This window comes from Belonocnema kinseyi, chromosome 4 (genome assembly GCF_010883055.1).
Source record: "Belonocnema kinseyi isolate 2016_QV_RU_SX_M_011 chromosome 4, B_treatae_v1, whole genome shotgun sequence".
Taxonomy (NCBI): Eukaryota; Metazoa; Arthropoda; class Insecta; order Hymenoptera; family Cynipidae; genus Belonocnema; species Belonocnema kinseyi.
The window spans coordinates 90,587,388-90,599,371 of record NC_046660.1 but is presented as its reverse complement, the minus strand read 5'-3'; the positions used below and the strand labels follow the sequence as shown (position 1 = coordinate 90,599,371).

At 32.3% G+C, this 11,984-nt stretch overlaps 1 protein-coding gene across 4 annotated transcripts in view; it reads right to left on the bottom strand.

Moving 5' to 3' along the window:
- LOC117171443 (A disintegrin and metalloproteinase with thrombospondin motifs 9) overlaps positions 1-11,984 on the bottom strand; it is a 263,326-nt gene that overhangs the window by 21,095 nt on the left and 230,247 nt on the right. For all 4 annotated transcript variants that reach the window (XM_033358776.1, XM_033358777.1, XM_033358775.1 and 1 more), the window contains 11 exons: positions 11,349-11,505; positions 10,912-11,131; positions 8,068-8,282; positions 7,820-7,972; positions 5,605-5,754; positions 5,268-5,422; positions 4,740-5,079; positions 3,067-3,155; positions 2,543-2,890; positions 2,223-2,389; positions 1,816-2,066 (listed from right to left, as the gene is read on the bottom strand). In XM_033358776.1, coding sequence (XP_033214667.1) covers positions 1,816-2,066; positions 2,223-2,389; positions 2,543-2,890; positions 3,067-3,155; positions 4,740-5,079; positions 5,268-5,422; positions 5,605-5,754; positions 7,820-7,972; positions 8,068-8,282; positions 10,912-11,131; positions 11,349-11,505 — 2,245 coding nt within the window. The remainder of the gene's footprint in view (positions 1-1,815; positions 2,067-2,222; positions 2,390-2,542; positions 2,891-3,066; positions 3,156-4,739; positions 5,080-5,267; positions 5,423-5,604; positions 5,755-7,819; positions 7,973-8,067; positions 8,283-10,911; positions 11,132-11,348; positions 11,506-11,984) is intronic.

Sequence of the window (11,984 nt, the reverse complement as noted above, 5' to 3'; positions counted from 1 at the left end):
ATTTATAGTGTCATAAAAAAGTAAAGAATAAGTAATTGATATTCTCCATTAATCCTAACTTACTTAATTATTTTTCCCCCAAAACGTTGTTAAAACTGTTAAATTACGTTATTTTTGGGTTTTCAACCTAAAATAAAATTGTATTAGAAGAAAAAAATTAATCTTTCAGGATTTTATACGTATTTTCGCAAAAATATCGAAAAGAAATAATTTTTTTTTAAATTTTGTTATATCCTGTGTTGTAGCTTACCAAAAATGTGAATTTTTGTTTTTCAAAAATAAATTTCTTTTCTCACCAAAGCATGGGTACAGTATAGAATAGCATAAAATATACTCTCCACATTAGCATGAATCTAAACAAAAATCAATAGAAAAATTGGTAGAATTTTGAAAAAATTGACTTTCAACATTTTTGAACTTTTTAAAAGTTTTTTAAAGGATTCCGAAAGAGGAAGTGAAATTCCAGCAGAATCAGAAAGAAAAAATAAATATCTGTACTACATTAAAAAATACCACACCGTTAAGAAAAATTTTGACCATTTCTTGAAAATTCGCGTTTTCAATTTTTAGAATTCAAGCACACATGACTTAAGAAAAAAGTTTCGGCAAATCGGTAAGTTACGTGTAGTCTTATTTATTATCTTTGAAATGAGATGTTCAGAATCTACCATTTTATCAATTCCTAGCTTATGTAATTTGTGTGAAAAAGTTTAAAATTTTATAAATTTAAGGAACGTAATTGAGGTGCTGATTACAACCACTAGATAAAGCCCACTTTCGTCGAAAATATTTTTTTTGTGCAGTTTCAAGTATTTTCGGTCTTGGTTTATCGATAAGGTTTAGAGAAATGATTATGAGGATTAAACTTGTTTGATGTTTCGTGTGATGTTTTTTATACTAGAAGATAATTCTCAACTTTTTGTAAGTATTTCCTAAATTTAAAAACTGAAAAAATGCACTTTGAAATAATTGAGAATGACAACTAGGTAAAGACAATTTCTTGTTTGATCCACTCTACTCTAAAAATTGAAAAAAATATATTAAAAAATTTTGAAAATATATTTGATAAGAACCACTTGCTTCTATAGTTTCCCTAGATTTTTTTTTATTTTGACTCCTATCTTATTTTCAAACCACACGCTGCACATTTTTTTTGTTATTTCGTAATTTTTATTTGTTGATGAACAGTTATCATTAGTCTTTTGATGTCATATATCTTCTGGGAAGGTTCAGTTTGGATATATACTCCATATTTTTAAAATATCTTTTGCTACATATGAAGATTAATCAATTAGCAATAATTACCATAAATTTTCAGAAACTTTGCAATAATGTTTACGGATGTTCTGGTAACTGTACAGACATTTTTGGTAAATTTCAACCTATTTTCCTAAGTTTGAGGTAATGTTAAAAAATTGAGTTTCCTTAGTCCTTAGAAAGAAAAAACAACTCACTTTAAGAAAAAGAAAGTTCTATTCTGTTTTTGTTTATTTTAAGACACAACTCTTAAGATTAGTTTTATTTTTATACTCATTGCTTTTACTTAAGTCATTAAAAATTTCTACAAACACACAATTCTTAACACTTTTAACGTTTAAAGGGCTTGGACTATGTATTAAACTTTTTTTAATTTTTAAAAAACTTCGCACAATTATATGTACACCTAATGAAAGAAATAGGGATGTGAATCAACAAAAATATTAGATTTTTTTGGGCCACCCTAATGGACACTCTAATATATACTGATTCTTTGGATAAATAATCGATGAAGTATTTAGTTGATAACTGAGACAAAAAATAATTAAATTAACTTACTGAAGGACACAATGATTGTTGCAAATCTGACTCTCTTCTCGTGGTATTTCTTCAGCTCGACAGTAATCATTAGAGACAACATCTTTGTGTTCAGTACCTCTGCATTCACCCCTACGATATTTCGTTCCCTGGCAACTTAAACTGCACTCAGACCAATTGCTGAGAATCCAGGTGTACCGTTCTAAAATTTTCTTTGGTACTGTATACTCATAGGTGATCTGAGGTGGAGAAACGTTTCCCACTGACAGTATCTGAGAAGCAAATAATTAAAAAATCAAATAGCTTTGGACCAGTACCGGTTGGTACAAAATTTAATGGTGTATCAGTTTTTAGAGTGGCCACTTATAACCCAGAAAAAAATGCCGGTCACTGGGTTCAGTGGCCAACCTGGTTTTTGATTTATGTACCTCCAAAATCAAGTCCACGTTGATTGGCCTTGAACTGTTGAGACGTTCTACAACCGACTCGGGCCCGTTGTATTCTATTGCCATTCCAGGTCGCACTATTACCTTCTTGTGCATCACCATGAAATTGCCATTTAGGATGTACTCTTCACTTTCTGCTAATCTTAAAACTGCAAGAGAAACTCGCTCATTTATTTTAATATTACAGGCCTTCAAAATCTGGATATCTTTCAAATTTTGAAGATAGGAACATCAAACACAGAAATAATCGGAAAAAACTTCAAACTTGAAGCAGCCAATTTCAGAATCTACAAATCTCTCACCCAGGTAGTTGCTATCATTGTGCAATCCTCTCCAGCCATGCTGCCTGATGTCGATGAAGCTGCTCCCGGCTGGAATCTTGGTCACCTTGGTGTAGCCATACGCACTGGAATTGAAGGAGCCCGTGATCCTCTGGCATGTGGAGTCGTCGCCCCTGCAGACGCCGCAAGTGTCCATCTCGGCCGAGGAGTTCAGGATGTGATCACACCCGGCAGGCTTGCAGCGGCCGTTGACGCACATGTCGAAGGTGTCCGGCCCACAGGGTGTTCCATCGATCACCTTGTCACGCAGCATGTAGTACTGATTGCTCTCCACTTGGCAAAACAGCTTGCATCGGTCCTCCGGAAGTACTGGAGGCAGCGATACGGCAAATCATTTCTACCTGCTTGCTATCACCTGCTGGCGATCGCACCCAGTCTTTCTTCCTCTCTCAGTACGAAATAATTCGGAGCTAGGAAGAGGGGAAGAAGAGTCATCTAGGTGCCACTCAGCAGGGATCTTGATGCTCATGCTTTTTTGTACTCACTTTTTGTATATTTCGCGTGCCACTTTACGTTCCGATCCAGGTTACGGATATTCAGATTGTTATCGTTGAAGGCTGCACACTGCTCTTCTCTGAAATATTTTTATCAGTAAATTCTATCGGAACGACCATTAATTAGGTGAGGATGATTTTTGAAATTTTAAACCCCCTCGCCCACTATTGCGAGGATTCTCAAGATTTTTGTAACCCCACTTCCCCAACCCACTATTCTTACCTAATATTTTATATTTTTTACTCAAGATATAAAATATATATAAATTCCTTTCACCGTCAACGATATTTCAAGGTAATTCAAAATACACCATTTTTACGGAATTTAACGAGATTTCTAAATATTTATAGGGACTTCAAGGGGTTTAATCAGATTTTCAGAAATTTTACTTGATTTCAAGAGACACTAAGAATTTTGACGGATTTCGCGGAATTTTAAAGAATGGCGAACGATTTCCACGGACTTCAAGGGATTTTACGGAATATTTCAATATAAGTCACGATATTTCAAAGGATTTTAAAGCGACTTCGAAGAACTTAAATGAAATTTAAAGAATTTTATTTGGATTTTAAGAGATTTCGATAATTTCACAAGAGTTTAAAGGATGATTTCAAGAAATGCAGAAAAATTATCATGGATAATGAAGATTTCAATTAACTTTAAAGGGATTCAAAAAATTGCAAGTGGACTCGTAAGATTTCGAAATAGTTCACTAAATGTCAATGATCTTAAACGAATTTTCGAGATTCAAAAGGATTTCCAAACATTTAAAGAGATTTAACGAAGTTTTCGATGATTTCTTAGTATTTCAAAAGATTTTAAGAGTTCAAATATTTTAAAGTATATAAACGTATTTTAAAGGAGTTTGTAAGATTGCAAAATATTTAACGTAGTTTTAAAGAATTTACAAAAATCATCATGGATTTTAATAAATGTCCGAAGAATTTAAATATTTTAAAAATATTTTTAATATATTGAATGAGATTTCATGAGATGAATTTCGAAGATTTTTATCGGCTCTTAAGTATACCTTAAGAATTTGTTAAGACAATTGATCCAGCCATTGTGAAATGGTACACGATCAAAAAGAGTATTGGGTCTTTCCACGGATTTTAAGAATTTAAAGGTTTTTCCACGGATTTTAAAAGATTGTAAAAAATTTAGTGAGATTTTGAAGATTTTAAGCGATTTCAAGAATTTTTCTCTGTTTTTAGAGTTTTAAGGAATTTTCAAGGAACTGAATAGTTTTAGAGGGCTTTCAAGATATTATGTACGATATCCATCGAATTCAAAGAATTTCCAAGAATTTTCACCTGATTTATAAAATTTTAAGAGTATTACAAAGTTGCAAAAGAATTCACAGAACGTCTAAGGATTGCAAAAATTTTCAAGCTTTCATGAAAGGTGTACACCAGATTTCAAGAATTCTTTATCTCCTCGACTCTATATTTATTGGACGCATATTTTAAAAATATAAGTAAAAATAGGAAACCCCACCTCCAAGTAAGGATTTGTAAGATTTTCCGGACCCCCTCCCTACCAAAAAAACCTTCAATAATTAATAAAAGCTCCCTTTAATGCTAGTTTTCTTTATATTTAGAGTTCTACAACTATTAGAGTTGTTCGGAACTCTTTGAATGGTAAACTGTGGAAAGATTTTTACCGAAAATCGGGGGAACCAGCTGAACACTCCTTGGTTCCGCAGTTTCGATATTTGACACGTTCCCCGATACAGTAGTTCCCTCCATTCTGGGGTGGAGGATTGTTGCACTCTCTGTATTTTTTCTTGATTCCACCACCACAAGTTCTTGAGCAGTCCCCGTAGCGTCCCCAGGTACCCCATTGGCCATCCACTGGTAGTAGGTTTTGGCGAGAGACACATTCGCCCCTGTGACACCATTTATTGTCTCCACAAGTTGTCCCATCAGCCCATGGCATATGTTGAGTGTGACATTGTTGCGTCTTATCATAAAGCGGTGCGGTGCACCATAATCTCTTGCACACTGCCTGGCCGGTAACAAACACGGTCAACGAAATTACATCTTATTTAGACTTCATATCTTTATATGGAGGTATTGATTTCTCATGAAAATCTCAAAAATTGGAGAGCTTTTAAAATTGTCGATGAAGAAGGTTTAATAGGTTTATACTAAATTGTTAAAAAAAAGTATGAATGACGGACGTAACTTACCATCACTGATCATGTGAGGACAGATTTTTGATCCTGGTCCAAATATCAGTTCGCACTGTTCATTTTCCGTGAATTCTTCACCAGGCAAACGACCAGTACTGGATTTAGATATTGCTTTACTAGGTTCGTCTAATAAACATTGTGCATATCCAGCACTAAAAAAGTAAAAGTTGAAAAGAATTCAAAATACAATTTAAGACTTCTTTTTGAGTATTCACTTCAACATTAGCAGGGTATTAAATTTAAACATATGCATAGTACAGACTCCAGTAAGAAATATGAAACAATAAAGATGTCTGAGATTCGGAATTTCGGTTAATCTCAAGAAATAACTTACTCGAGGAATTCGGTCGAATAGTGGCGAGAACACTTGGACCATTCCCAGGGGAAAGTATTGTCGTCCAGCATTCGCGACATGATATTGTGCATTTTAGTCGGATTCCTAAATCTTAAGCATTTGGTATCGTCGTCGTGTGGCATGTTCAGTCTGAAAATCATTTCAGATTTTCCATTAATATTATTTTTGTCACTATGAATTAGAAGTAACTCTCTAATTTACAGTTCAGTCACTCAAAATTCAGAACAAATTAAAAAAAAATGTTTACGGGTATTTAATTTTTCAAATTTAAGCCTTCAAAACTAAACAATCTGTAATTTAAAGTATTAAAAAAGTCAAATAAACAAAGTGTCTGCAAATGAAAAACAATTTACAAATTTAAGAATTTAAAATCGAAAATTAAAGATCAAAAGTTGAACCATTTTCGAGGTTTTCAAGCTGAAAAATAATTAAATTGAACATTTTCAAACTGAGTTCATTAGAAATTATAGCAATCAAACACTTAAGGTAATAAAATTCGAAAGATTGAAAAAAAAGTAATGAAAATTGTTCAACTATTAAAACTTTTAATTGAATATTGTACAAAATTGATCAATTGAAGTTGTGTCTTGTTTATTAATTTTCAGACTAAAAATATTCAATTTTGAATGTGTGCAGTTTCATTATGTAACTATTAAAGATTTCCATTGAAAACTCTACAATTTTGTCTATTTTAATGTTTGATGCCAGTTTATGATCGTTCAGGTATTGAAAGGTTTTGACTTTTAAATTCCACAATTTTTAACCCTTTTATCTGAAACAAAAAAATGGTTGAATTCTCCAAACTAAAACCTGTACTAATTTGTAAACTTTCTACTGGAATTTGTCCCTTTCAATTCGGAATAAAACGTTGAAATTATTTAATATTGAATACAAAATTATTCAGTTTGAAAACGATTTAAAGTGTTCCTACTTTAAAATTATCCAATTTTGAACATTTTAATCTTAAATATTTGAATTTGTATCGTTCTGAAATATTTAATACCTAATAATGAAAGTATTAAACGGGCTCTCATTTCTAATAATGTGTCTTTGAATAATTAAATTAAAAATCTCACAATTTAGCTTACATAAATTAATACAAAATTATTCTATAATTTCAATTCAGAGTTCCTCTCTCTCAGACGATTTTTCTAATGATTCAATATTAAAGGGTTTAAACTTAAAATATTGAGGTTTTCAATTTAGAACCTATTTGCAGAATCTTAAAGCGTTTAATTATAAAACATTAAATTTTTCCATATAGAAGATTTTAAACTTAAAAATGCTGAATTATTAAGATCTTTAGTTTATTGAAATTGTTCAAATTTTAATACTCGAATTTGAAATTATTGAATTCACGAAGATATAAAATTTAAAAAATGCAACTATTAATGCTTTCGATTTGAAATAAAGTTCTATTACTTTTTGAGTTCAGATGAAGAATAAAGTTACCCACACGAACGGACATTTTTTTTAAATTTAATTTTAGAGCTCCTGTTGTCGAATTATATCTAAAAATTTTTAAAAGTAGACTTAAAAATTAAAGTCATTACAAACATCCCTCAATGAGCAAACGAAATAAAAAAATTCTTGGTCAGAAAATAAATTTACTGTCATCTCCAGGTTTCTTTTTGGCCACGAAAAATTCCAGGTCCTTTTTCGGTTTAACATACGTTTTGATATTAGATTCATAGAAACTAGGGGCTTTAAATTTAAACACAGATACTTTATCTACACTATAGCTATTTTCTCAACTTCTCAAAAGTTTGAAGCCAGACTCGAAACCATGGTAACAATTGTCGTATTCATATCAGGTTAACAAAACCAGCAATGAAAATTGGAAAAGAATGGAAAATTCTAGATTACGCTAGGGCCGTCTGAGAAAAAAATTCGGGTCTGTCGATAGATTTTGAATTTATAGACTCCCAGATTTGAAACGAAGATGATAATCAGAAAACATTTTCGGTTTTAGGTATGGATGTATCCAACGCCCAGATTTTTGTACGGCAATTTGTAATCAGCCTTGTAATTGTCAAGATGGAATCGAAGGACATTGCCTGGAAGGATTCTGTAGCGTAGGCGTATGTACATCGTGCGTACATGTAGTTCTGGGTGTACACAAAAGATTCGAAAGCGGGCGTCTATTATGGGTTGGAATGTTGTCAAGCGAGTGCATTAAAAAAGCTATACTCACACGTGACCAATTTCATGTGCGATGGTGAATGCAGCTGCCAATCCATTGTCCTGGACAATTGCACAGGAGGATCCGGGAGAACACATTCTGCCGAGTTCGGCAAGACCAAGAGTGTCGCAACGTTTTGCCACCGGATTGTGACACAAATTTTCCCTGAAAATAAGAAATTCAAATGAAATAGGAATGAGAAAATAAAACAGGGAGAAGAAAATGAAAGAGGAGAAGTAAAATAAGATAGAAGAAGATACCGTGTAAGAAGAAGTGCAGCATCATAATGTTCTGGTGATGGTTCATGCGGATTGTTTCGTTTTTGCCAGTAGCAGAATTTTTTCAGCATTTCTTCAGCAGAAATTCCATCTGCTTCTCTGTTTTTTGTCCCAAAGATCTCATCGGTGTTGATTATTTTCACCACGGCGATACTGATCGGGTTGCCAATTGATGGATCTTTGTAAATGCGAGATACCTTTGAAAAGAAATGTGGAAGATGTAATTGTTTATTCGCTTCTTAATTTTTAGAAATAGACATCTACTTCTCGTTTTATTTTTACTGCGCCTTGACGCATTTTAGCCATAGCTCTAAACGAAAGGAATTGGCGACGTCCTTAAAACGCATTATGTCTTAAAACTGTTTTGGCTGCAATTCTCAGCTTACGGGACTGGAATTTTTAGTATTCGAATGTCGCCGTAACTTTTCTAGTTACGTACACATACAAAAAGAGGTAAGCATACATGAATAAATACCGTTTACTAGTGTGACATTTGGAAATAAGAATGCAAGACTCGTTCGTTAGAATGTATCCCAATAAAAGCAGTTTTAAGAAAAAGGAGTATCAGCATTAGGGTTCAATTAACTCTATTTAAAAAAATGTAGATATTTTTAGGTTTGAGGTTGGGTAATAAAAAATCAGCATTCTGACACTTATGAAATATTGAAGACATGCCATTTTATAGAATAAACAAAAATTATGCACGGAAGGCGATAGCAATCGTCGAGCGTGATTAGCTGAATAGGTAGCCGAGCCTGATCTCTGTATTCAGATGTAAAGCCTATGACTTGCTAATTTAGTACCTAGTATCAGGAAGAGATGATTATTGCACGATTTTGATGGATTGGATTAGACAGCATTTTTCGTAGGCTTTGATCATAAAAGGTTGTACTGACAAGTGTTAGTTTAATTCTGATTGTATCTCAAAAATGTAGTTCTAAACTAGAAGGAGATTCCTGAGCGTTGAAAGAATCTTAAAAGACTTTCAATATAAAGGCACAACAAATTGAATGACTGGAATAACTTAAAGCTAATCTTAACTTGTGCTTCCACTTATTTTTCCAATGCTTTTTTTTTACTTTTTTTATATTAAAGACTGGCCATTAATGTTGCAGAATTATCATTTTAATCATGTTTTTTTACAATAATTTGAGACAAGCGCAATTTTTACAAAACAAGACATAAATGAGACTCATTACTCAAATCTTAAAATAAATGTCCATTTAGTTATCTTTTTCTTTTAAGCTTAGGAAATTTTTTCGCGGTTATTTAAAATTGAAAATTCAAGCTCTTAAAAATAAAAGATTTTAAATTTGAAGTATTTAAAAAATATTTAAAAAGTGAAGCTTTCAAATTAGTCAAACGGTTTCAAAATAAAAATATTAATAAATGAATTGAAATGTAAAGCATTCAGATTAGTCAACCACTCAAGCATTCAAAAAACATTACATACAAATTTAAAACAAATTTAATTTTAGGGCGTTCAAGCTTGCAAATAATTTCAAAATACTTACCATTGCATATCTAATTCACCATTTTAATTTCTTGGAAATAAAACATTTTTGTATTGAAATGTTAAAAATGGTCTTCAAATTTAAATGCTTAAAAAATGTACAATAATTTTAGACTGGCAGCCTTGACAATCAAAAAGTTTTGAATTTAATACGGTTAATATTTATTGTTCAATAATATCAAATGGTAACTCGAAAATTACTAATGTACTAATTACTAAAATTCGAAAAGTTTAATCTATTAAAATCAAAAAAAAACTAAACAGTTTTAAATTTATAACTCTCGAAATCAAAATTTTTTAGAGTGAAACATTAAAAACTAATAATGTAATACTTTCATAACTTTAAATTGGAAGCCTGTAAAATTAAACAATTTCAAAGAAGCATTAAAAATGCAAATAGGCTTTTAAATTTGTAGCTTTTTGACTTAATCAGTTAGAAATGAAGAAACCATTGAATTTGTTTGCGCCTTAAAAGTATTCATTTAAAAATAAATTCTTTTTAATTTGATAATGTACCAAATTTTACATATAAAGCTCAGTGCCATCTAAATTACATATATTTGCAGTTGAAAGGCTTAAAATTGTACTATATCAAATTGGAATCATTGAAATCATCTCTTACAAAACAGACGTTTTGGTACCCTTCCGGCGGAAATGATCTACATGCCTGTTTTTTGATTTGGTGCTAATATGTCTTAATTTTTATAATATTAACTTGCCCTTTTTCCTCATAATAACACAAAAGGTATGGAAATTCTGCACCTAATAAGCCCAACGCCATAAATCGTCAAATTTCGATCTTTCCGAACAATTTAAATTACTCTGGAAATAATTAAAATTTCTTAAAGTTCTTAGTCTCATTTTTAGAATGTTTTTCCTTATTAAAAAGTTTGCGACTTTTTTTTAACTATGTTTGACCCTAGGGTAGAATCGGAAGAAAACATTTGTTTTTATAACAATTTAACAAAATACTATTGAGGCGCTTCTTTCAATTAGGCGAAAGAACCTTAAAACTTGTTAATTAGTTTTACAGTTTCCCAATTTTTCGAAAACACCGAAATTGGACATTGTGCTTTTGCTTTTGTAATCGCATTACCTTTCGCAATGTAAGTATTGAATCCAGTAACTTTTTCGCGATTTAGTATTTGACTTTCAACACATGTTCTCGAAAAAAAGTATTAGACCCAATTTAACATCTTCCTTCAGATAAGAATTATTTTTTCATTTTTATTTTTAATTATCAATGCTATCTTTAGTAATCCTAGTTTATAAAATAATTGATAATATTCTGCTTCGTCTTGCAGATTTCTCACCATATTCATAAGAACGAGAATGTAGCTGACGAGTCCATCTCCATGGTACTCCATCATCTTGGAATCAGCAACGACCATAATCTCGATGAAGTACTCTCGAGGAAGAGCCCTGCGTGTTCTCCAGCCACCATAATTATCGAAATCAGCTTCGACAGACTGGTAACTCAAGTGCGAATCATTCTCGCTCGGGTAAGTTCTTTCTCGCCCCATCGAATCGTATCTGCAACAAAAGTTGATTCCTGAGTCGAAGACAAAGAGAAACCCGTTTAAAATACCCTGGACACGTAAAAAAACATGTATCAGTTATTTCAATCCAATTAGTCCACCAGGACGATGTTTTACTTCGTGTTCAACAACTGTACTAGATTCGCAAAGTCAAATGCTATTATCCACGATAAATATAAATAAATGTCTGTAAAAAGAGGATTTCCTCATACCGGCTCTGATTCCTGGGAGTGTCCTCGTTTTGAAAATCGTCTAGGGACGTGTTCTTCCATAAGAGTCGGCGTTTCCGCCTCCGGTGCTGATCGCCAACGTACACTTTCCTTTCAGAACTGTCGTCAAAAGGCACCGTAGGATCACTTTCTGTATAATCTACGAATGGATTAAGAGTTTTTAAACAATAGTTATATCAAGGGGTTGCCACTTTTGCATTTCACATTCAAAAGCTTGATAATTTAGTTGCTTTACAGTTTGGATAGGAAAAACGGAAAGGGTTAGGTAAATGAACATTTAACGAAAAATGTGATTAGATTTAATTAAAAGAATTAAACTCTTGATTCTAATGAAATGCTTCTGTCGTGGAAATTAAATTTTAATGAGAGAGTTGGAAGCTATAGTGGGTTTCAATCCTGTTTCGATAGAAATGAGGAGAACAAGACGTCCTTAGTCAGTAGGTCAGTATGTCCTCGTTTTTTAGATTTCGCACAAAGTCGCCAATTTAACGTTTTTAGAGATATAAATCTATGTCGATCTTAACCCTTAAACGGCCAAAACGCCACTACCGGTACACTGCTTTTCAACGGCCAATAACTAAGACTATTCGACACTAGAAAAAATTGAGACACATATAT